The sequence below is a fragment of the Typopeltis vanoorti genome, chromosome 19, assembly GCF_054136105.1.
Source record: "Typopeltis vanoorti isolate ZY-2024b chromosome 19, IOZ_Tvanoo_1.0, whole genome shotgun sequence".
Lineage (NCBI taxonomy): Eukaryota > Metazoa > Arthropoda > Arachnida > Uropygi > Thelyphonidae > Typopeltis > Typopeltis vanoorti.
Window position 1 is genome coordinate 60,482,563 of NC_143567.1, and position 22,323 is coordinate 60,504,885.

The following is a 22,323-nucleotide window of genomic DNA, read 5'->3' on the forward strand; positions in this document are numbered from 1 at the left end:
ATTTGCAGAATGGAAATATCTTAACATACTTAAAAATCCTAAAATTCTTTAAAAATTATGTAATACTACTGAAAACAAAAATATCCGCTTTCAGAGTATGGCACTTTAGTATTATTATACAGTATATGATTATTGAAAACAGAACGTAAAGAAATATATATCTAGCAATTTTAAAGCGAAACCTTATGTATTTGGTTACTGCACTTGTGTAATTTGTGACATAACATGCAGGATCGCAGGAATGAAGCTCCAATACAATGTGTGTGTGTGTGTGGGGGGGGGGGGCATCTAGTAAAATGTCATGTTTTGAGAATATAATACTAGCCATGATTGAATAAACTAGACAAATGTGTATGCGCAAAGCTAATTGTATGGCAAAACATTAATATGGCAAGCTATACTGCAGAAATTCATTTCAATAATTTCACGAAAATAAATGTTCTTTTGTTACGGTTGTGATTCATTCGAAACAGTGTTTAGATTTGATTCTATTTGAATAAAAAATAAATAAATAAACATCCACTTACTGATGTAAATAAAACAATATTAATATAACTCAAGCACAAGTTTCATATTTTAAACAAATATGATAATAAACAGAATGGCCTAAATTACCTACCATTTCATTTCTTAAAATAAGCCATAACAAACTTCTTAAATACAAAATATTATTACAGTACTAAAAAGCCTAACATATTTCTGAAATACAAGCGATTATAATGACGAACATGTAACAAATTATACAATACAAGTGGCGTGCCCTGCGTTATACTTTCGAAGATCATGTTGATCTTAAATAAAAATAATTATTATTTATTTTCAAAATACAGCGAACGTTGACTAACAAAATAAAAATATCAAAATTCTTTATTTATATATATTTTTTTCAATTTCCACAATAACTATTATTTATAAATACAAAACAAAACTTAGAGTGCTTGAAACTAATTTATACAACAATTCTTTAGCCTAGATTCACATTTCTACGCGTCTTTAAATATCATTAATTATTTTAAAGCTATAGAAATAACCACATACAATGCTACTTAATAGACTTGAAGCAGCAGTTAGAAATATTATTAGTAATCGAAACCCCATTAATCTGTTTCTTCAAATGGCCTTAAATATGGATAAATCTAACTTACAAAGCAGGTCTTAAGGATTTTTCCTCTCTATTTTTTTTTTTTTAAATCTAAGATAGACTCGTATTTTCCAGTTACTCGAAGGACAGTTTAAATGTCCTTCAGAGATTTCTTAGCTCTAATATGGTGTTTATTTATATTAAAGAGAACATTGGAAGTTAAAAGAAAGTATCTTTAAGCAGAAAACTTTCGGAATAAATAAATAACCTAAATAAATAGCCTAATTGAACAACTCCCGCAATGTGTTTATGTAAGAGAAATAAATACTGATAATATTTTAATAAGAATAAGGTCGATTCAGAATGAAATATAGAAATGACTGGATTTCTTTTTTCTTTTTTTTTTTGTTTGTGTGTGTGTGTACTTGACCTATTTCTTCTTTCTTTTAATTATCCTCTTGAATACAATTAATTATTAAGCCATCTGTTTATTGCAGCCATGTTATAGTCGGCTATCTGCAAGATATCAAATAATCCACACACACATTATATATATGTATATAATACCACATCAAATAATCCACACACACACATATATATATATAAGAGAGTCATATGCAAATACAAGTCGTGAAGCGAATCAAAATACAATCTGTGCATGGCTAAAGTCTCAGAATTCACATGAAGGCCACTTCTTACTAAAAGGGGAAGATTTTATTCCCCGCGATCAACCCAGTACTATAGAGATAGATCTTTAGTTTTACAAGGACGGAAAATGTCATAGGTTGGGCAAAGAAGAAATATTTATTAGGGTTTTTAATATTTCATGTTTATTTGTAAAATTTCTTTAAACTGTTCACTAATAATATTTATTTCCACCTTTACAGGTTTTCATAAATCGAAGCTTGTTGAATGGAGTTTACTTCGAAATTTTTTCTTTTGTTTTTTATGAATGAAGATCGGGTAAGACAATCACAAACTGGAAAAAATATAACAACTATTTCTTTATTTTCTCAGTTTTATTTATTTATTTCAACTTAACGATCAAATAAGCAATATTATATAAATTAAGTAGATATTAAATCCAACATCATTTTATAGCCGAGTACAGAAACTATAAAAGTTTCGTGCGAAAATCGAATAGAGAGCTTGCGGGAATACACTCTCCGCCATACTACGAGTTGCCATAGTCGAACCTTATAGGAGACACGCACGCTAAAAGCGCCCGTATATTCACCTCCTATTGATCCATTTTGATAAGGTTTCACTGGTCTGAGAACTGTTTCAAACTCATTGGTTTTCGTCAGAGACCAGGCAGAAACATAAGACAGCAAAAACTTTCAGTACTAAAGAACTCAAAAGGCTTCACTTTTGGCTCTTTATTTTAGCAAATAAGCAATATTTTTTAAAAGTTATCTGTAAAATATTGAAAACAAAAGAAGATAAACCAATATTTATATAAAAGTAAATATTTATTCAGAATTTCCAACATTTTTGTAGAAAATATTTTTCTAGCAAAAAGACGACGTGGGTTTTTCCATATGATAAATTAGTTATTTCATTTCTGAAACAACAGTAGTCTGGCATCATGTTGTCACTAGAATCAATATTATCCAGGAAATTAAAAATGAACGAGCAAGAAATAGACTTTCAAAGTTATATTAAAACCTTTTGTCCCCCAATTTCTTGAGTATGTTTCAAACTCTGCTTTTGAAATCAAGATCTTCGCTGTTCTAAGAAATTTTGCAATGACATTTCTAGAGACCAATCCTTCTTTTTCTTCTTCAAATCATTCATGCACTGTTAACTTTCTTGTGTGCGATCCCCCGGTCAACACATGAAAACTTTATTTGAGCTTGCCATATGAAAGATGTATGAAAAAAGTCCTTAAAACTTTCACTTTAGAAAGCTCGCATCCTCAAAAGATCAACCCACCAAACAAGAACACTCATTCCAACCTACTAGAGGCAACTCTTTAGCTCCCCCCTACTTCAATCTCACTTAATGAACATAATGCCAAAGTGCGTCAGTCTGAGCATAATTCTCCGATGATGGCAATTTGACGTTGCCTAAATATCGGAAGTAATAATTAAACTATTCTAATTAATTATAACTCAGAATATATAATATCCTTAAATAATACCATTATGAATAGCAAACGTGTAAACCTTTCCACTAGACTCACTAATTTTCAAAACTTTCACCATTCCAGTTTCATATTTCAATCGACTCTATGTCAATCCTAATTTTATCTGAAGAGGTAAGGAACTACATTTTTTTCACTTTCCGTGACAGTACTACGCACACTGAAAGTGTAAATCATTGACGCATTTAATATCGTGGGTAAGCTACACGTACTAATTTGAACTCTTAATGGCAATATTTTTTAACGTAGAATAAAGATTCTCTGCTTAGTCTAGTTTTCTTTTAAATCAGGCTTCAGACTCTGTTGTTATTTTTAAATCTCTACAAAATAAATATTCGTGTTATTTATACTTCATCTTAATAAGAGCAAGTTTAATATTTTTATCTGTCTGTTAAAAAGTTAACAAAATGAATGACTGGGATGAAAGCAAAAAAAAAAATTACATCTGTTAGGCTTCTTCTGGACGAATCAGTGAAAAATTTCCATTAGTTCGGTTCATATATTTCTACACCTAAACTAGTAACAGTTAGTGAGCTATCTTGAAAACTGTTGTTTTTATCTTGCAAAACAGGAAAACTGGACATAGAATACGAAACGCAAACCTATGCTGCTTGAACAGAAGCCAACGGACACCATAGTGTGAGGAACAGTTATGGCGTCTGCCTTAATAAACGTAGTACCTCCTTTTCGCTGAGATCACTTCAGTAATCCTATTAGACATAATTTTCACAATTGCACGATAGCGATTTATGGGAATTTAAACCATTCTTCCTGTAGACATGTAATAAGATCCTGGACTGTTATGGGGCGGACGTCTCTTAACTTCACCCGACGCTCTAATTCATTCCACAGATGTTCAATGGAGTTGAGATCAAGGCTCTGTGGAAGCCAGTGAAGTGTGATGATTCATGTCCACAAACCACTCAGTTACAGCAGCAGCCTTATGATACGGTGCATTGCCTTGATAAAAGAGACAATGGTCAGTTCCGTAGAAACTCTGAAGCACTGCATTGTCCAGAATATTCAATGTTCATGACACCACAGAAATCTGAGGCCAAACCAGGAAAAACAGGACCTTACCATCATACCGTCACCCTCTGTTTTTATAGTTTTGGGTTACACACTCTGGAAAGAAATTCAACGGGCATCTGCCACACCCGTTCATCTGCTAGGTAGACAGTGATGCGTGATTCATCGCTCCATAACACAACTTTCCAAGCTTCCAAGTCCCACTTTACACGCTCTTTGCACCACTGAAGACGATACTGTATGTTGGTTCGGTAATGTCGGGCTTGCATATTGTGGTCTAACCATGGAAACTCATGTTGTGAGCCTTACTTCTGAGTGTTTTTGTTCAGATTCGTGTTCCAGTAACTCCACATTCAACGTGTCGGCCGACGAATGGCGGTTTTTACATATCATCCTTCGTAGTACCCTATGGGCCCAATTTTTCAACAATTTGCCGAACAGATAAGCCTGCAACATAGTATCCTATCACAACGCCTCTTTAAAACTCCGTCACTTCCCTACTCGTGACATTTCACCTTGGGAGCACCATATTCCTTCAATTTATACTGGCTACAAACACGTGACTCGTTACATGGCACGATGCACCTTGCCCATGGAGGTGTCTGTTGATTTCTTTCCAAGAAGTGCATATAATATACTGGCCTCGTAGTAATAGTTTCTTCAGCCATAACTCAACCAAACCAACGTAACTGACTGTAATAAGCTTTTGAATCTTCTGCGAAATATATGTATGGCATCAATTCCTCTCACGACTTTTGTACTACGATAATGAAACTTTTTTATACTTCGACTCAGAATATGTGCAGAATCTTTTGATAGACTCAGTCTCTGGCGATTTATATTGTCATCATATTCCGAACCGGATGATATACCGTATATTCCGGCGTAAGTCGACCTGGCGTATAAGTCAATATTGGAATTTTTTGAGTTTATTTGAGTTTTTATAGTATACTCTTGGTATAAGTCGACTCGAAAAATTTCTTTAAAAATAAAAATTATGACAGTTTTTAAGTACAATTTTTATACAGGCATCAACCACTAGGATCATAACTGCCTTTTTAGTCCTTCCATTCTTTGTTTTAGCAAAAGATATAAAATACCTAGTTGACAAAAGAAATTTTATCTCGTATTGACCAGTTGTGAACTAAAGTGCAATGGCTCCTTTTAAAAGAATGAAATATGACGCGAGTTTTAAGTGCAAAGTGAATACATTTGCAAAAGAAAATACTAACTGTGTTGCTGCACGTCAGTTCGGAGTAAACGAAAAACTAGTTCGCGATTGGAGAAAAAATGAAACTTTAATAATGAAAATGCTAAAAAATAAGTGCGCATTACGGAAAAGAATTTGTAAATGGCCTATTCTGGAAAATAATGTTGCGGATTGGGTTCGATAAAATCGCCAAAACGGACTCATTATAACGAGAAATAATATTCGTTTATTTGTTTTGAAGTGGGGCAAAGCAAATAAAAAGGACTGCGAAAACTTCAAAGCTACAGTGAGTTGGTGTAGCCGGTTTATGGAAAGGAAAAATTTAGTGCTTCGGCTAAAAATGAAAATCGCACAGAAGCTGCCAAAGGATTTGGATGATAAGTTATTAAGTTTTCAAAGAATTATAATTGCTAAAAGAAAGCAAAAAAATTATTTATTGTCTCAAATCGGAAATATGGATGAAACTCCAGTTATGTTTGACATGATCGGGATTAGAACAGTAGAATTGAAAGGAAGTAAAACTATTTCTTTAAAAACAACTGGACATGAAAAAAGCCGTTTCACAGTTGTACTTGCTTGTATGGCTGATGGTACTAAATTAAAACCGATGATAATTTTTAAAAGAAAAACAATGCCAAAGATCAAAATTCCAAGAAACGTTTTTGTCCATGTTCATGAGAATGGTTGGATGGACGAAGCAAGAGTTAAGCTGTGGATAAAAAATATTTGGAATACACGACAAGGTGCATTAAAAAATCCAAACAGTCTTTTAGTGTGGAACATGTTCAAATCCCATTTAACGGAGAGCACAAAATCTTTATTAAAAGAGAATAATACCAATATGGCAGTGATTCCAAGTGGGTTAACTTCACTAATGCAACCATTGGATGTTTGTATAAACAAGCCATTTAAAGACAGTTTAAGAAAACAGTGGAATACAAGGAGAGAACGGTTACACAAAAGGAGGACAAATGCGACATGCGTCTTTGGTAACTATGTGTGAATGGGTAGCGAAAGCATGGGATGAAATAAAACCAGATACAGTAATAAAATCTTTTAAAAAATGTGCTATATCTAACAAACTAGATGGCTCGGAAGATGATTTTTGATGACGAAATTAATGCTAAATCTGATGGAGAAAACGAATACAATTTATATGACGATATACTGGAAGAAATTACAGAACCAGAGTACAATGAACTTTTCATACATTCGGACAGTGAAAATTAAATTTTATTTATGTAGTTACCTACCTATTTTCTTTTGTAAATAAATAATTATATAACATGTAAATAATTTTTTCTGTAAATAAATCTGATATAAGTTGAAATATTTTTACTTATTTACCGTTTTTGTATATTGCTAATAAATTTAACAGAGTATGATACGTACTAGTTTTGTCTTGGAAAGCAATCAATTTTTGACCCGGCGTATAAGTCGACCTAAAAAATTTAGTACTTTTTTTCAATGCTGAAAAGTCGACTTATACGCCGGAATATACGGTATTTAACAGTTTTACGATCTAAAAATACAGTTTCTAAACTCTTTTTTTTTTTTTTTTTTTCATGGGGAAAAATCAAGGAGATATAATAGATGTTGGTGGTATCACTGTTTGAAGTCGGCAGCGGATCAAGCAGCAGACGTTGGCTTGATCAAAACATTGTCAGGTATAGTGAACATAACCATATAGTGAGCCTGCATAACCAGAGTAATTTTTTTTTTTTTTTTTTTTTTTTTTTGCGCAACTCTCTGGGCTGTACTGTGGTCACTTTTTTTGTTGACATGGTTGTTTTTGTTGTTATTATTGTTAGAGGAAGGGTAAGCATTTGTTATCGCCTGTACAGCTTATGGATGTTTCACCCTAAGATCTATCCCTTGAAGCAATTGTTTTTCATCGATGCTTAAATATATTACTACCTCCCTTTATTCTACACCAGTGACAAAACCTAACGACGAACACTATTTCTGAAGAATCAACTTGTGGCAATTTGTATAACCGAAGACTTAGATTAGAAAGCGGATACATGTTTAAATTTTCGAATCGCGTGCAAAGGGATCACGTGGTAGCACTCAAGGCTGGGATAAGCGAATTGCGTTTGAAGGAAGCTCTTTTCGTGAAGAAATAAAGTTGCAATCTTGGATGTCTTGTAATGTTTCAAAGATACCACCTAGATGATTTCATATGGTGAAGAATTATTGGAAGGCTTGAACAAGGCTGCGTAATTACTGATATTGACAGAGAGTTTGGAATTTCACATAGCGTTGTATCCAGGTTCTGGGCAGCGTTTCAAACAAATGGAATGTGTTCCAGACGTTTGCTAAGAGATCGCCCTCGCTCTAGCACGGAGCATGAATACAGAGTTTTGGTTATAACAGCAAAATGTAATCGACGCACCACGGCAAGTCAGCTTGCAAGTCGGCTCCATTCAAGCGCAGGTACGGAGATATCTCGACAAATTGTGGTAAGACGTCTGCTGCATGTAGGCCTATATGCTCCAAGCCTGTGGTCTGCGTCCCTTTATCCACAGCTCATCGCAAAGCAGGTTTTCAGTAGTGTTCTATTCATTAAAATTGGACAAGACACCAATGGGCTAATGTACTCTTTACAGATGAGAGTCGATTGTAGACGACACTTGAGCTAGCATGAAACTGGTACTGCTTACCATCACGAGATGTTCTTGAAAGGGATAGATACGGCGGTGCTGGAGTCATGGTGTGAGGAGGCATCATGCTTAATAGACGCACCGAGCTACAAATGCTGGAAAAAGGGATTATGACTATGAACGATATTGTAACGAAGTTCTTCAACGTCATGCTCGATTGTTCCATGGTGCTGTAGGCGAAGAATTCATTTTTATGGATGAAAATGTCACACCATATCGTACACGAGCAGTGGAAATATTTCTGGAGACTGAAGATATTAATCGAATTTAGTGGCCGGTATCCTCTCCAGTTCTCAATCCTATAGAAAACATTTGGGACATAATAGGAAGATGCTTGCTGCTCGAAATTCCCCCTCCAGAAAACAAACATTATCCTTGCTCTGAACAAAGAGTGGACCAGTTGGTGCTAAGCATGGTGTGACATTGTAAGTGGTGCATGGCAGTTCGCGGTTTTGACATTTTCCATACTGAAATGCCTCTCCGCATACTTTTCTGTAAGCACTGTACATTAATTCCTTAACTACGTCCTGAGGAAATTTCTAATATAATTTCTATAATATAATATAATTTATGTAATATAAAATTTCAAGTGTATTATTCTAATATAATTTATTAGTATGCTGGCAATAAATGTATGTCCATATTTGGCTGTAGTCATGAAAATATTTTCATATTCAGGTAAAAATGCAGTTGTTCATCCTTAGATTTTGGACACAAGGGTATGAGTGGGTCTTAGGTGTGTTTAGAAATGATATTAAAGCAACTGATGTCACCACAAGAAAGAACATACTATTAACAGAGTAATGAAGGTAACTTATATTCTTATATCCTCATATGTTCTTTCTTGTGGTTATATCAGTTGCTTTAATATAATTTTTGTTCTAGGTATTATCAGAACTTTCCAGACCCCCCCCCCTCGTATACAAGTAAATTTCATGTGTGTATGTATGGTACGTTGCTAAAAAAATTAATGAATTTAAAAGTTAAACAATTTTTTAAAAATAACTGAAAAATGACAGGTATGTCGGATACTCATTGGTGGGATGGAAAGAAAAAATAAAATTTTGTACTATATTTCGATTGTAAGTCCTTCAGAGAGAGAGAGAGAGAGAGAGAGAGAGAGAGAGAGAGAGAGATGTGTATTTATCCAAATATTTTTAAGTTTGGTATCCAATATTTATTCTTTGTTTAAGTTTCTTCATAGTTTCACTTGTCTATGATTACCCTTCTAAATAATTAAATTTTTTTCACCTGTTTCAGTTTATTTCTTTCCAATTCAAAGTTAAGTTATTCCCTGTTTCTCTCTGTTGCCATTATTTTGGTTTTTATTAAAATTATCTGTATTTTTGTTCCTTGCTTTTTTTTAATGTAGGTATCATATACTTTTAAGTTTATGATACAGCGACCTGGTTTGTCATACAAACGAAGTTTTTTTATGGTGCAAAGACTTGATTTGTCATACAAAAGTAAGAAAGATTAACAGATTTTTAAACAGTATTTGAAGAAAAATAGCACGGACAGAAATGAACTTAAATTTTTGCAGGAATTCAATACATTCTTATGCTCTTGATGTTTTGTATCTATTTCCTTCTACAATTTCATTTTTGAGAATTTGTCGGTCTTTTATTAAACATTCTATACGCATATCCATTTTACTTTGATTCTCGCTTAATGTTATAGTATGCATCAAAGAAAAACAGAAACAGTTACAATAATAGCAATGGTTAACAGCAACAATCAAGAAAAAGAAAACCTGTTACAGTAGTGTACATACCGTATGTACAGAATGTCCACTGAAAGCCTCAAATTCTGAAACGCGAAAGAGTTGAAGGAAAGGTTCTGATTCTGGTCCTGAAAACGTTAGCTGTGTGCTAAAGGAAGGTGATGTGCTATCCCCGTCTATACATTAGAAAGATGGTTATTTCTCTTCCGTATATGTGCTATATGTTTTTACTTTTTTTTACTTCATGAAGGAAATTGTTTAAAATGTAGTATTCATTTTCCAGATGAAGGACACTTTATCGCAAAATCATCGGTAGTGTATTCAACTGTATTCAACCATCTGAAGAGACAATTTTCTGCTATATTTTATAGTTATAATGATAAGCTAAGAATTACTTGGCAGTTGGCCTAAGGAAAATGTAATCATGAAGTTTACTTACCAGATTTGTAAAAGAACCAATTACAAAAGGAAGCTTTTATTCGTAAGGTTAAACAAAAATGCACACTGTTTTAATATTAAGTAGACAGAGATGCATGTCCATAGATACACATTCATCTCAAAGTATGTGTTGATTTAAGATCGGAACCCTATGCAGGCAGGCAAATTTTTGCATATGAAATACCTTAAAGCATGTTGCAATAGCACCTTCACTATAAAAGTGCCCTAGTGTTGACTGAAATATGATCTGTTCCGTAAAACTGCCACATACTGAATTATCCAGAAATGTTGCCTTTCCATCGATGTTCATCCTTTCAGGAACACCACAACCAAAGATGAGAGTTCGTACCGGGAGAAATAGCTCCAGATCATTACACATCTACACCAAATTCCAGGATTATAATTATTCATTCGTCCATCTAGCCGGAAAGCATGCAACTTAGATCACCACTGTATATTAATGGAATTCAACACTTGATGAATTTGTCATAATATACTCTGTACTGAGACCATATGCTCTATTTATTTATTGCCGTGACTGATGTTTAATTAACGCGCAACTAACTTTCACTATAATAATAATAATAATAGCTATCCAACTATTTACAGTACTTGAACATCAATGAAGTAACCCCACCCCCTACCAACTATGACCTACAAAAAACAGCATTATTGCTTGGAACAGTTCATATTTTACGACGCTACCTGACGGACTATTCTTAGATTCTTGGGTAGAATCTGAATTGTTCTGTTTCACCAGTCAAATTTTTGTTTATATGATATCTTGTTTTGACTGTGTATCAATTATGTGAATAAAATAATTTTTTCTTTAAATAATATATAGTTTTATTGATTTCTAAAATATTTACACATATACAATTATCACCTTCAATGACATTCTAACTTATAATGTTTACAAAATTCAACACTAAGTGCTACATATATGATTAATTTTCTACATTGGATTTCAATTAAAAATTTCAATTTTTACCTCTATATTACGTATTTACAACACATGTTCTTCGAATATTAACAATGAAGATTGTACAGAATTTTCTGTATAATGAATGACTAATATAATAATGTTAATAATAATAATAATAATAGTATTTTTTTCACACTGAGAAGATTTATCATACATAGTATTTACGTATATATACATGAGACATATTTTCTATACATTACAAAGATTCAGTACAATATGCAGATTTTGTTTGTTTTTTTTGAGAAAGAATGATAATACATTCAAATTTCTGCATTTGCTTATAAGGATTACTTGTGGATGAGTGAGGCAAGTTAATCCCACCTACTTCGAAGCTTGGGTTAGCTTTTATGAAGAGAGTGGGATTTAGCCTTCACTATTTGTGTTGTTGTTGCTGTTTATGTATGGGATGTAGGCAGTGGATGCTAGTGATTTGTGATGTGTATATTAGTGGTTTCTTAACTTTGCTGGTATATTTTCCAGAGTTCGTTTTTTAATGTTCTGTAGTTATCTACGTGTTTTAACTTTCTTGGTAGGTTGTTGAGTTGCGTGGGTATCTGATGTGATCTCACAAAAGAACCGTATGAGTTGTTGAAGGGTGTGGGAATGTAGAGAGTTGTTGTAGGTCGTGTTATACGATATGTGTCTCTGTTGTTTCGATAGGTGATGTTGAAGTAATTCCTTGTTAATGTCATGTAGTGTTTCAGGTTTTTAATGTTCAGAATTCTGTGTATCGCCATGTGCTTGTCGGATATTGGTTGTTGCGTGTAAGGTGTCCAGATCACTGTTGATACGATTTTCCTGTGTAGTGTTTCTAATTTTGTTAGGTGGCTGTTTGATGTATTTTGCATAGACTGTTATTCCGTATCTGAGTAGGGATTCGCAGATACCGTGATGTAGGAGTTTTTTTTTTATGTTGGGTGGAATAATGTCTTGAACTTGGAAGAGTTTTGCTGCGATGATCCGGAGTTTGCTGTGTAGGTATTCTATATGTCTTGTCCATTTAAGGTGGGAATCTATATAGAGACCGTGGTATTTTGTGTATTACAGGTTTGATTTCGGAACATTGGCAGGTATTTTTGTTGTTAATGCAGCGGTATGTGTGACAATGTATCGATAGTGATGCTGGGTGTATGATTCTTGGGTTGTGTATTATCAACATCTGTGTTTTGGTACCGTTGATTAGAATTGCGTTTCGGTGGAAGTATGTTGTGTATGGGATGTTTCATTTAGGTCTTGTGCTTTGCAGAGAGCTGGGTTAATGTCTGTGTGGATTGCTAGTAGTGCAGTGTCATCTGCGTATTGAAATATTTGACTTCTTATGGATATGTTATGAATATCGTTAATGTATATGTTGAATAGAGTGGGTGATAATATGGCACCTTGAGGTACACCGTGTTTTATTTGTATACTGGGACTGTGACATGTAGCTATTTTTGTTACTTGTGCTCTGTTTGAGAGGTAGTTCTTGAACCATGTATGCAGTGTTCCTCTTATACCTATTGAGCAGGGCCGGCGGAAGCGGGTATGCAGAGCATGGGGTGCATGCGGGCGGTGCTACGATGGGGGCGCCGCCGCCAGGGAACGGTTCATAAGTTAATTTTTAAGAAACAAAATTTTTATCATAAAAACAAAAAATTCTTAGAATGATCAATATTAAAATAAATAAGGCCGGATATACCGAATAAAAATTAAAAAAAAAGTATATTGCCGCCTCTTTGATCAGCCAACTGTTTACAATTTTGCAGCTAGAGCAGGCTAAATGCTTGCCTGCAGAATGTTGTGTCTACTGCAATCTATTTAAAGTGAAACGGTGAACGATTTTCATGCGCAGAAATGAATTTTCATACAAAACATTTGTTGCTAGTTAACCAGTCATATGGTACACATCTCAGTAGGATACTGACAGTAGCGCAGTGCCGACTATTATTTCGTCTCTGTGTCGTGTTGTGTAATAATTTCTTGTGGGTATAAAATAGAAATGGAATCAAAAATTAAAAAAAAAAGTTATTCGGTGCACAAAATCGTAAGCGTCATGCTGCGTAAGAAGCAGATGTTAAGAAACAAACTGATGCTGTTAATAAATTTGATAAAATATTAAAATATTCTGATGCAGATTGCAACCAACTCGAAACATCAGAAATCAGAGTCGAAGAACTGTGCACATCATCCAGTTAGCATGAAAGTACTATTGCAACTATTGAACAAGATAATTGAACATGATTTAAGTGAAAAATAGTTAGGATTTAGTCAACTACAACAAAATTTAGTTGTAGTTGACCACGAAAAATACATTGTTAGTGTCTGTAAATTTAGAAGATCCAGGTGAATGGGGAAATATTGATGAAAAATTACCAGTTGTTTTAATTGAAATGGGGCCTGTTCAAAATAAAAATATAATATATCCCAGAGATACATATAGTCGTAAATTTGGCTACATGTATTATAATAGAAAAATGGAAAACCCGAGCTCTTGCCAAGAACATGGTTCATTTATTCCGAAACTTTAAATTCTGTTTTTTGCTTTTGTTGCAAACTTGTCGCACCTACTGAAGCAACTGAATCACCTACTGAGTGTTGTAGAAGGTTATAACGATTGGAGAAATGTAAGTACAACTTTACATAGACATGAGACTAGTTTAACTCACATGAAAAATTTCTTAAAATGGAAGGAACTTCATAAAAATTTAAAAAAAAACTACTATTGATTGCCAGACTCAAAGCATGTATGAAATGGAAAAGAAACAACGGTCGGGTGTTTTAGAACGCTTGATTGAAATTATAAAATTCCTTGGTAGTCGAAAGTTAGCTTTTCGCGGATCATCTGATAAATCATATGAAAGGAATAACGGCAATTTTTTAAAATTAGTCGAACTGCTTGCTATGTTTGATCCCGTTATGGAAAATCATGTTGAAAGTGCCCTACAACGAAACAATAGGGTACACTATTTGAGTAAAGACAGTCAAAATGAAATATTGGAAACTTTAAGTAATGCAATCAGGGATACAATTTTATTATCAATTCGAAAATCTAAATATTATTCCATAATTTTAGACTGCACACCTGATGCAAGTAAAACAGAACAAATGACCATTATTATTCGCTTTGTTTCCTGTGACAATGGAATTATCAAGATCAGGGAAAACGTTTTAGGTTTTGCAGATATATCAGATTCCACAAGACGTGGTTTATGTGCAACAATAATGGAACAACTGGAAAAATGGAACATTCCCATTGAATACATGCGAGGTCAAGGGTATGACAATGGGGCAAATAAGGGCTCCAAAATTTGCTTTCGAACAAAAACCTCGAGCTTTTTACGCGCCATGTGCTGCTCATACTCTAAATTTAATCATTAACGATGCAGCCAAAGTGAATGCAGATACAATTAGTTTCTTTGCAATTATTCAAGGAATATACAATTCTTTTCATTCTCTTACAAACGTTGGGCAATCCTTTTAAAGTTTGTAAAAAAATTAACATTGAAACAGCCAGCAGAAACGCGAGGGGAAATTAATATTAATGCAGTCCGCCCTCTACGATATCAGTTAGGAGAAATTTATGATGCACTTTTTGAAATTTTAAATAATGAAGATTTTAATATTTTCACTATATTATTTAAGGAAATTACAACGTACTAGGATATACATTAAAATAAATTTTAATATATTTCTCTATTTCGGCAACGTCACGTTGCCATTTTCAAGAACTTAAGTACAAGACACGTGCACGTAGGCACAACAAAACAATAAGTGAGGAAGAAGTATGAAGCTGTTATTTCTCCTAAAGATCTGATGGTGCCTTCTAGCGGGCAATGTTAGTATTCTTGGGCGATTGGGCTGAAGGTCTTCTGATGTAAGTTTCCCAAATTTGAGGAAGTCTCATTCAGCCAAATTTGTTGAGGTTTGGATGGTTTCTTAGGGCTGAAGCTGATTCTATGAAAAGCCTTTCATATCTGTATTTTCTACGGTGTATTATCCTGGATTTCTTCCACCGTATTCTATGGCAGGTATCCAGCGCATGGTCAGCAAGACCAGAGTGGCTGTATTGGTGGAAGAAAGCCAGGATAATACATCGTAGCAAATACAGATATGAAAGGCTTTTCATAGAATCAGCTTCAGCCCTAAGAAACGATCCAAACCTCAACAAATTTGGCTGCATGAGACTTCCTCAAATTTGGGAAACCTACATCAGAAGACCTTCAGCCCAATCGCCCAAGAATACCAACATTGCCCGCTAGAAGGCACCATCAGATCTTTAGAAGAAATAACAGCTTCATACTTCTTCCTCACTTATTGTTTGTTGTGCCTACGTGCACGTGTCTTGTACTTAAGTTCTTGAAAATGGCAACGTGACGTTGCCGAAATAGAGAAATATATTAAAATTTATTTTAATGTATATCCTAGTACGTTGTAATTTCCTTAAATAATATAGTGAAAATGCATAACCAACGTCTAAGCCTTTCCACAAGAAGATTTTAATAAAGAAACTCAGCATGAAGCACAAATTACATTATGTGCTAAAATAAAGGACTACAAATTTATTTGCTCTCTTATAACTGGACATGATTTACTTAACAGAATAAGCCCTGTGAGTAAAATGCTTCAAGACAAAAATATGAACATTACACTTGCTTCAGAATCTATCGAAAACTTAAAAATATTCTTACAAGAGTATCGATCAGATACAAATTTTAAAAAAGTTCTAAAAACGGCAAAAGAACTGAGTGAAGAGGTGAATGGAGAACAAGAATTTAAAACTGGTACGGAAGTTCGACGACGAAAGAAGACACGACAATTTGACAACGAGCATCATGACGAAACGCCACAATCGCCAGAAGATAAATTTAGAGTGAATGTGTGTTATAAACTTCTAGACGTTTGCAATGTGTTCGTTAATAGAACGTTTTGAACAACTAAAAACAAATTATGATAATTTCAATTTATTGTATAGCTTACTATAAATTAATAACGAAGATTTACGAAGAAATTGTGACGATTTAGAGATTCTCTTGAAGGACTGCGACAATAAAGACGTAAATGCAATAGAACTATATGACGAGTTATGTGCTTTCCAGGATATTTTTCGGAAGGATAATTTAAATATTCAAAAGCCCTTTCGATATTCTTAATTTTATTGTGTCCAATAACTTATCTTTCCTTAACTTTTCAATTGCTTTAAGAATACTATTAACCTTAACCGTTAGTGTAGCGAGCGGTGAACGTTCCTTTTCCAAGTTGAAAATTTATTAAAACCTACTTAAGAACAAGCATGTCACAAAAAGGGCTTGTTAGTTTGGCGTTAATAGCTATTGAAAATGATATATGTGCGGAATTAGACGTTAAGACCGTTATTTCTAATTTTGTGAATATGAAATCAAAAACCTTAAAATTTTAATTAAATAAATTTCAAGTATATTTATGTAATTTAATTTATTTTCTGTTATTCTGTAAAGATGTCATTTTTTGAATACTTATATTAAATGTTCTAATTATTTCTGAATTCTTTTCTTATTTTCTCATCTATCTTGAGTTTCTTTTATTTTTCTAAAAGATAGTTCCACTTATAAAAATTATTACAAGTTACTAAGAATTTAGTAACTTGTAAAATGCAAGAATTTTTTAACTTTATTTCAAATAAATTTTAACTTTAATTAAAATTCATTTTAATTTTGTTAGCGATTCGGGTCAGTGAGAAGGCTATAATCCCTGTATCATTATATTCAACGAATAAAGTGAAGTGGCTTTATCAAAATTTGCTTTAATTTTTGGGAATTTTTTTGAATATACGGGTTTTTAACGATTATCCAGCCTAGTCAACACTCCCGGTTCGTTACATTTAGCGAACCGACGTGTGGCTGTTCTGTCAAAATTTATTTAAGAAATTTCAAATAATTTAAATTTTTATTATCGTAAAAGAACCACACACTCTCGGATCGTCACAGGGGCGCTTAGATAGAAATTGCATGCGGGCGTCAAAGACCCTAGCGCCTGGTCTGGCTATTGGTATGTAGTTCTGAGTATCGTTTCTTTTGCCGTGTTTGTATATTGGTGTAATTACTGCAGTTTTTAGTTGCTGTGGAATAATGCCTGTGTCGAATATTATGTTCACGAGTTTCAAAAGTTAGTTTATTCCTGGAGTGGTCTTTGGTTTTAGTTGTAGGATTGCTTCTTTCAGTTCCCGTTTTGTTACGGGTGGAAAATACATCGTTTGTTGTTGACTTTGTGTCGGTAGTTTTTTGTTGCTCGTTGGTAGTTTGTCTTTTTTGAGTTGTGTGATGTTGTTTGTGAAAGCATGGTTGAATGAGTCTGCTAGTTCCTCTTGGTTTGTGTCCTGACCGATAATAATAGTCTTTTGTTTTTTACGTAATCTTTGCTACCAACTTGAACCCCCTATAAACACTGAAAACTCTTGATTGATATTTTTCTACTTGGATTACCGAGATTTCGTTACAAAAACTCTTCTGAGCATTCTCATGTTAATTTTGACTTTTACTAATGTGACTACAGACTACTGATATATGACATCCTATAACACCTCAATTTTTAAATTAAAAAATAAATAAAACATTCAATTATTTCTTTAAGTTTAAATATTTAAGATATTTGTTAATTTAAAAACGTCCAAACGTTAAAAAAATAAACCAGCGCTAGTCGCTTTTCAAAGCTCATGGCCTTTTCAAAGCCTTTGCTGTTCTTGCTATTCCTTCATTTGATATGTTGTTTCATTTCATGTAATGCGAACATGTGAAATAATCATAGTAATGGAAACAACATGACAATAGTATTTGCACAATACTCATTATCACACTTACGCTTCTACGATTCAGGCCTTTCTTTCCACTATGGTAGTTATTATAATTCAGTGATTGCGAAATTTTGTTATTCGTTGATTGAACTTTGTGATAACAGGTGGCAGCACCGCAATGTCACGATCATTTTAAAACGTCAGAATAACAGTCACCATGCAACCAAAACCCCGTAAAAAGAAAGGTGAGAGTTTAGGGCCTAAAGAAAGACTCGGGATTCTACAAAAATTAAAGGGAAATATATAAAACTCTGAATATCAAATGATCAATGATAATGATCATTTTTGACTGTCGACATTGCCGTTGTTTTCAGGAGAATTATCGTATCTATTATAAATTTACATTATTCAAAGAACTCAATCGAATGGAGGTACTGTGGTAAAACTTCGATGCGAACTATATATGTAAAGTTCGTAAAACTTTATATATTTCCCTTTCGAGGAGTGTTTCTTTTAAAAGTTTATAGTGTATTTTAGTCACTATATTGAAAATATTAGCATAGAGAGTATTATGACATTTTTAAGTGCATTTCGCCAAATGTTTAAGCACCTATTACATTCGATGTCAGATCTATCCCAATTTTTGTTTCATTCGGACTATTTTAGAGAACATATCAAAACGGAATTCTACACAATTTTAAATTTATGATGTACACCAGAAGATGCCCATGTAACTTATTGCTGGTTTAAATAATTTTTATTAGTAAAATATTTCGAATTTATATTGATACTTCCATATTGGATGAATGGAATTTAACAAATAAAAGAGAGAAAAAAAAGAAAGAATAAATAATAAATAAATAAAATAAAAAACGTACCTCAATTGATTTCTTTTATATAAAAATTTTGGCCCTGTATCAAGGGTATCATCAGTATAAAAATTAAAATGTCAGATTTTATGGTCCAATATCAATCAGTACGAATTTAAAATTTTGTTTTACTATTAACGTAACGAGAACATTATGATAATAAGAAACTAACCCACAAAACACCATAAAAGAATAAGAATTAGCATTAGGTTGATAATTTATGGTTGAAAAAGAAGCTTGAAATCTAATTAAATAAAAAATTTGTCAGTGCATGTTTTTTTTTTAAAAAAAATACCCATGTAATGTATGGTTGTAAGCAGTGGTGAGCTATAAGGGGTTCGCGGGGGCTCGCGCGATCCCTTTGTTAAATTTTTCTCAAATTTGCGAGCCCCTTGTTCTTCTTGTTTAATAATCTTGTAGAACTAGAAAATACTATCATGGTATGTATACATGCTACTTTAAATTCACAGGATTTTCTGATAACTACAAATCATTTCATTGCATTTGTTCTGATGGAACTAGTGTAAAAAAAAAAAATAATAATAAAATAAAAAAAAATCAGCTAACGCCTTTTTATTCCTGTATAGGGAGTAGGCGAGGCCAATGTTAGGAAACAAATCAGGTGTTGCAATCAAACTTGTACAAAAATTTCCCAAACGTCGTGATTTGGCATTGCGCTCATCGTTTACACTTAGCATTAGATGATTCGATAAAAAAACATTAAAGAAATAAATCATTTTGAAATACTTATGGATAAATTATATGATTTTTATCATCAATAACCAAAAAATCAACGAGAATTAAATACGATTGCAAAAGACCTTGGTATTGAAATTTTAAGGATCGGCCGTGTTTTGGGACCACGATCGGCAGCTTGCAGTTTACGAACGGCTCTTGCTTTGTTGAGAAATTACCCAGCTTTATTTGGCATCAAACGATAAATATAAGGGCTTTTTAAACCGACTTCTTGATTTTGAAAAGATCTAGCATTAATGATTGATATCCTACAGGAATTATCATATCTGTCAGAAGCTCTACAAAATCGCAATATAAGTATTATAAGGGCTAAGTTAGGCCTTTTTTTTTTCCTTTTTTTTTTTTTTTTTTTTTTTTTTTTTGCTCGACGATGCGAGCCCTTTGTTAAAATTTCCATAGCTCACCACTGGTTGTAAACCTCCGTAGCTCAGTCGGTACAGACAAAGCCCTCTGGTCTTCATCTGTACTGTCTGGGTTCGATTCCCGTCCATGACGTGAGGAACCTTTAACTAAAGGTCGGTTACCGGTTTCATACGGAGGTGGAGGATTTTTTTCTCGTAACTCGGGTTTTTCATTCCTCAAGACAGACAAACTTGTCCTATGAACACACACACACACACACACGGCTACAATCATAAATACTGTACTTGCGGCAAGGAAGGCAACTGGAAACCACCTTGCCTCATTATCTCCCTAGTAATCAGCTGCAACAACCCTCTGAAAGAGAGGAAGCCACAGGATTAGGATTAGGAATGTATGGTTAGAGTTTACTCTCAAGATGTAAATAAATAAAATAAAAAGGTTCCGTTTGAATTATTGACAGAAAGATAATAATCTCGATGATCATTCAATTCAGCTTCATGAAAAGAAAGCATTGTTGAATTTAATAACTTATAATATGTAATATTATCTGGTAATTCCTTAGACTTAGTCAACAGGCATGCCTTCCAAAATCCAGATTTCTAGATATTTAGTTGTTGTTGTTTTTTTAATTTGTGAACGTTGCCAAGCTAAATCTATAAAATGTATAAGTGATTTTAAATTTTATAAATTTATTAGTGATGACACAATACTATCTCGCGCTTCAGATTCAGACCCCGATATGATCTTGTTAGGCCTGGAAAGATAAACGCATTTTGCAATTACTGATTTCCATGGTGTTTTTCGTATTCAAAACGTATTGTTATTCGTTAGTAATTGATTAAAATACAGTGTGTGTGTGTGTGTGTGTGTGTGTGTGAGAGAGAGAGAGAGAGAGAGAGAGAGAGAGAGAGAGAGAGAGAGAGTGAGTGATAGGAAGAAAAATTTCTGCGGGTTCGCAACCATATGCCTGGGAAAGGAGTGTCTCCTGGGTTCGATTTCCGTCACTAACGTGAGGAGCTTAAGGATCTTTCTCAGACATAGCCAAGTTAGCCGGTCTTGGGCGTGGACAGCAGGGTTTTTCCTTCCGCAAGCAGACAAACCGGCCCCGTGAACACACGCATCAACAGACATAGGAAACAAACACCGGGAGGCACAGGGCTAGCCACCTTATCATCGGGACGGATACGGCTTGGAAGGGCTTAAGACAGCCCCGCAACAGGCCAATAAGCCTAATGCGTGAAAGGGAGAAGAAGACCTTTTTTTAGCTTTTCTTCCACTCGTAACATCTCACTTTTTATTTTTAAATGTTATACTTTTATGACCGGCCTCTTAATTAAACAGAAATAATCATTAAATATTCATGTCAGTTAATTACTAGCTTATAATATAGAGCTGATTACTATTAGTATTACTGTATTGCCATACTCCTTTAGCCAACTTCCTCACCCATTACCAGTGCGGCCCGTACATAAGCACTGCGACACTGAAGTACCCCCAAGGAAAAAATTAAAAATTTAAATTTTGTTTGTGTTTATAAATAATAACAATGCTTACAACATTATATAAATGCAATACAACATGTTAAAGGTTACAGTTTATGTTTCGACAGTGATTGGATAGTTAATAATTGGAATTGTTCGATTAACGCTTTAGATTACTAAACAAATACATTGCGATCTAACGCAGTGTTGATATTATCACGTTCGACCAATCGCAGCCAGTCTCGCCGATATTCGTTTGCGCTTGTGATTGCACGTTACCAGTCATTCCGACACTGCTCAAACGAACAGTGTATCGTATGCTTGCGCGCGTTATTTCTGTGAGATACGAAACTTTTATTATTGGCGCGTGTTCGTGGTGAGGGTGAACTATTTTTTGTAAATCTTATTTTATTTTTTAAAATAACATATAATTAGTTATATGTTATTTTAAGAGAGAGAGAGAGAGAGAGAGAGACTTGTCTACATTTATTAAAATAGAAAAATATATATATATATATATATATATATATTTACGAGGAGTTATTCAGTAGAATTCAAGAGCGCAACTATAAACCAGGAGTATACAAAAGACTAGAACATATTTTCCCCAGTACACAAAATAAAATAGAATGTTAGCAACTATAAACCAGGAGTATACAAAAGACGAGAACATATTTTCTCCAGTACACAAAATAAAATAGAATGTTATTTTTCACGCAGAAGGTCGTGAAATAAAACCGCATATGAATTTATAAAATTCAAAATAACAAAAACGCCATGCTTTTTTTTTTCATCAAAATTTATAATGATGGATTTCAGATTCTCAAAAAAGTG

The 22,323-nt window shown here is 33.7% G+C and overlaps 1 protein-coding gene and 1 long non-coding RNA gene across 2 annotated transcripts in view; one reads left to right on the forward strand and one right to left on the reverse strand.

The window, feature by feature from the left end:
* LOC150096158 (NADP-dependent malic enzyme-like) overlaps positions 1-637 on the reverse strand; it is a 272,304-nt gene extending 271,667 nt beyond the window's left edge. Inside the window, exon 1 of the mRNA XM_090409458.1 lies at positions 620-637. Coding sequence (XP_090265584.1) covers positions 620-622 — 3 coding nt within the window. The 5' untranslated portion in view covers positions 623-637. The remainder of the gene's footprint in view (positions 1-619) is intronic.
* LOC150096159 (uncharacterized) overlaps positions 1-10,955 on the forward strand; it is a 30,922-nt gene extending 19,967 nt beyond the window's left edge. Inside the window, exons 2-4 of the long non-coding RNA XR_016549968.1 lie at positions 1,969-2,044; positions 7,048-7,133; positions 10,900-10,955. This is a non-coding gene — a long non-coding RNA (uncharacterized LOC150096159). The remainder of the gene's footprint in view (positions 1-1,968; positions 2,045-7,047; positions 7,134-10,899) is intronic.
* Positions 10,956-22,323: the final 11,368 nt, after the last annotated feature.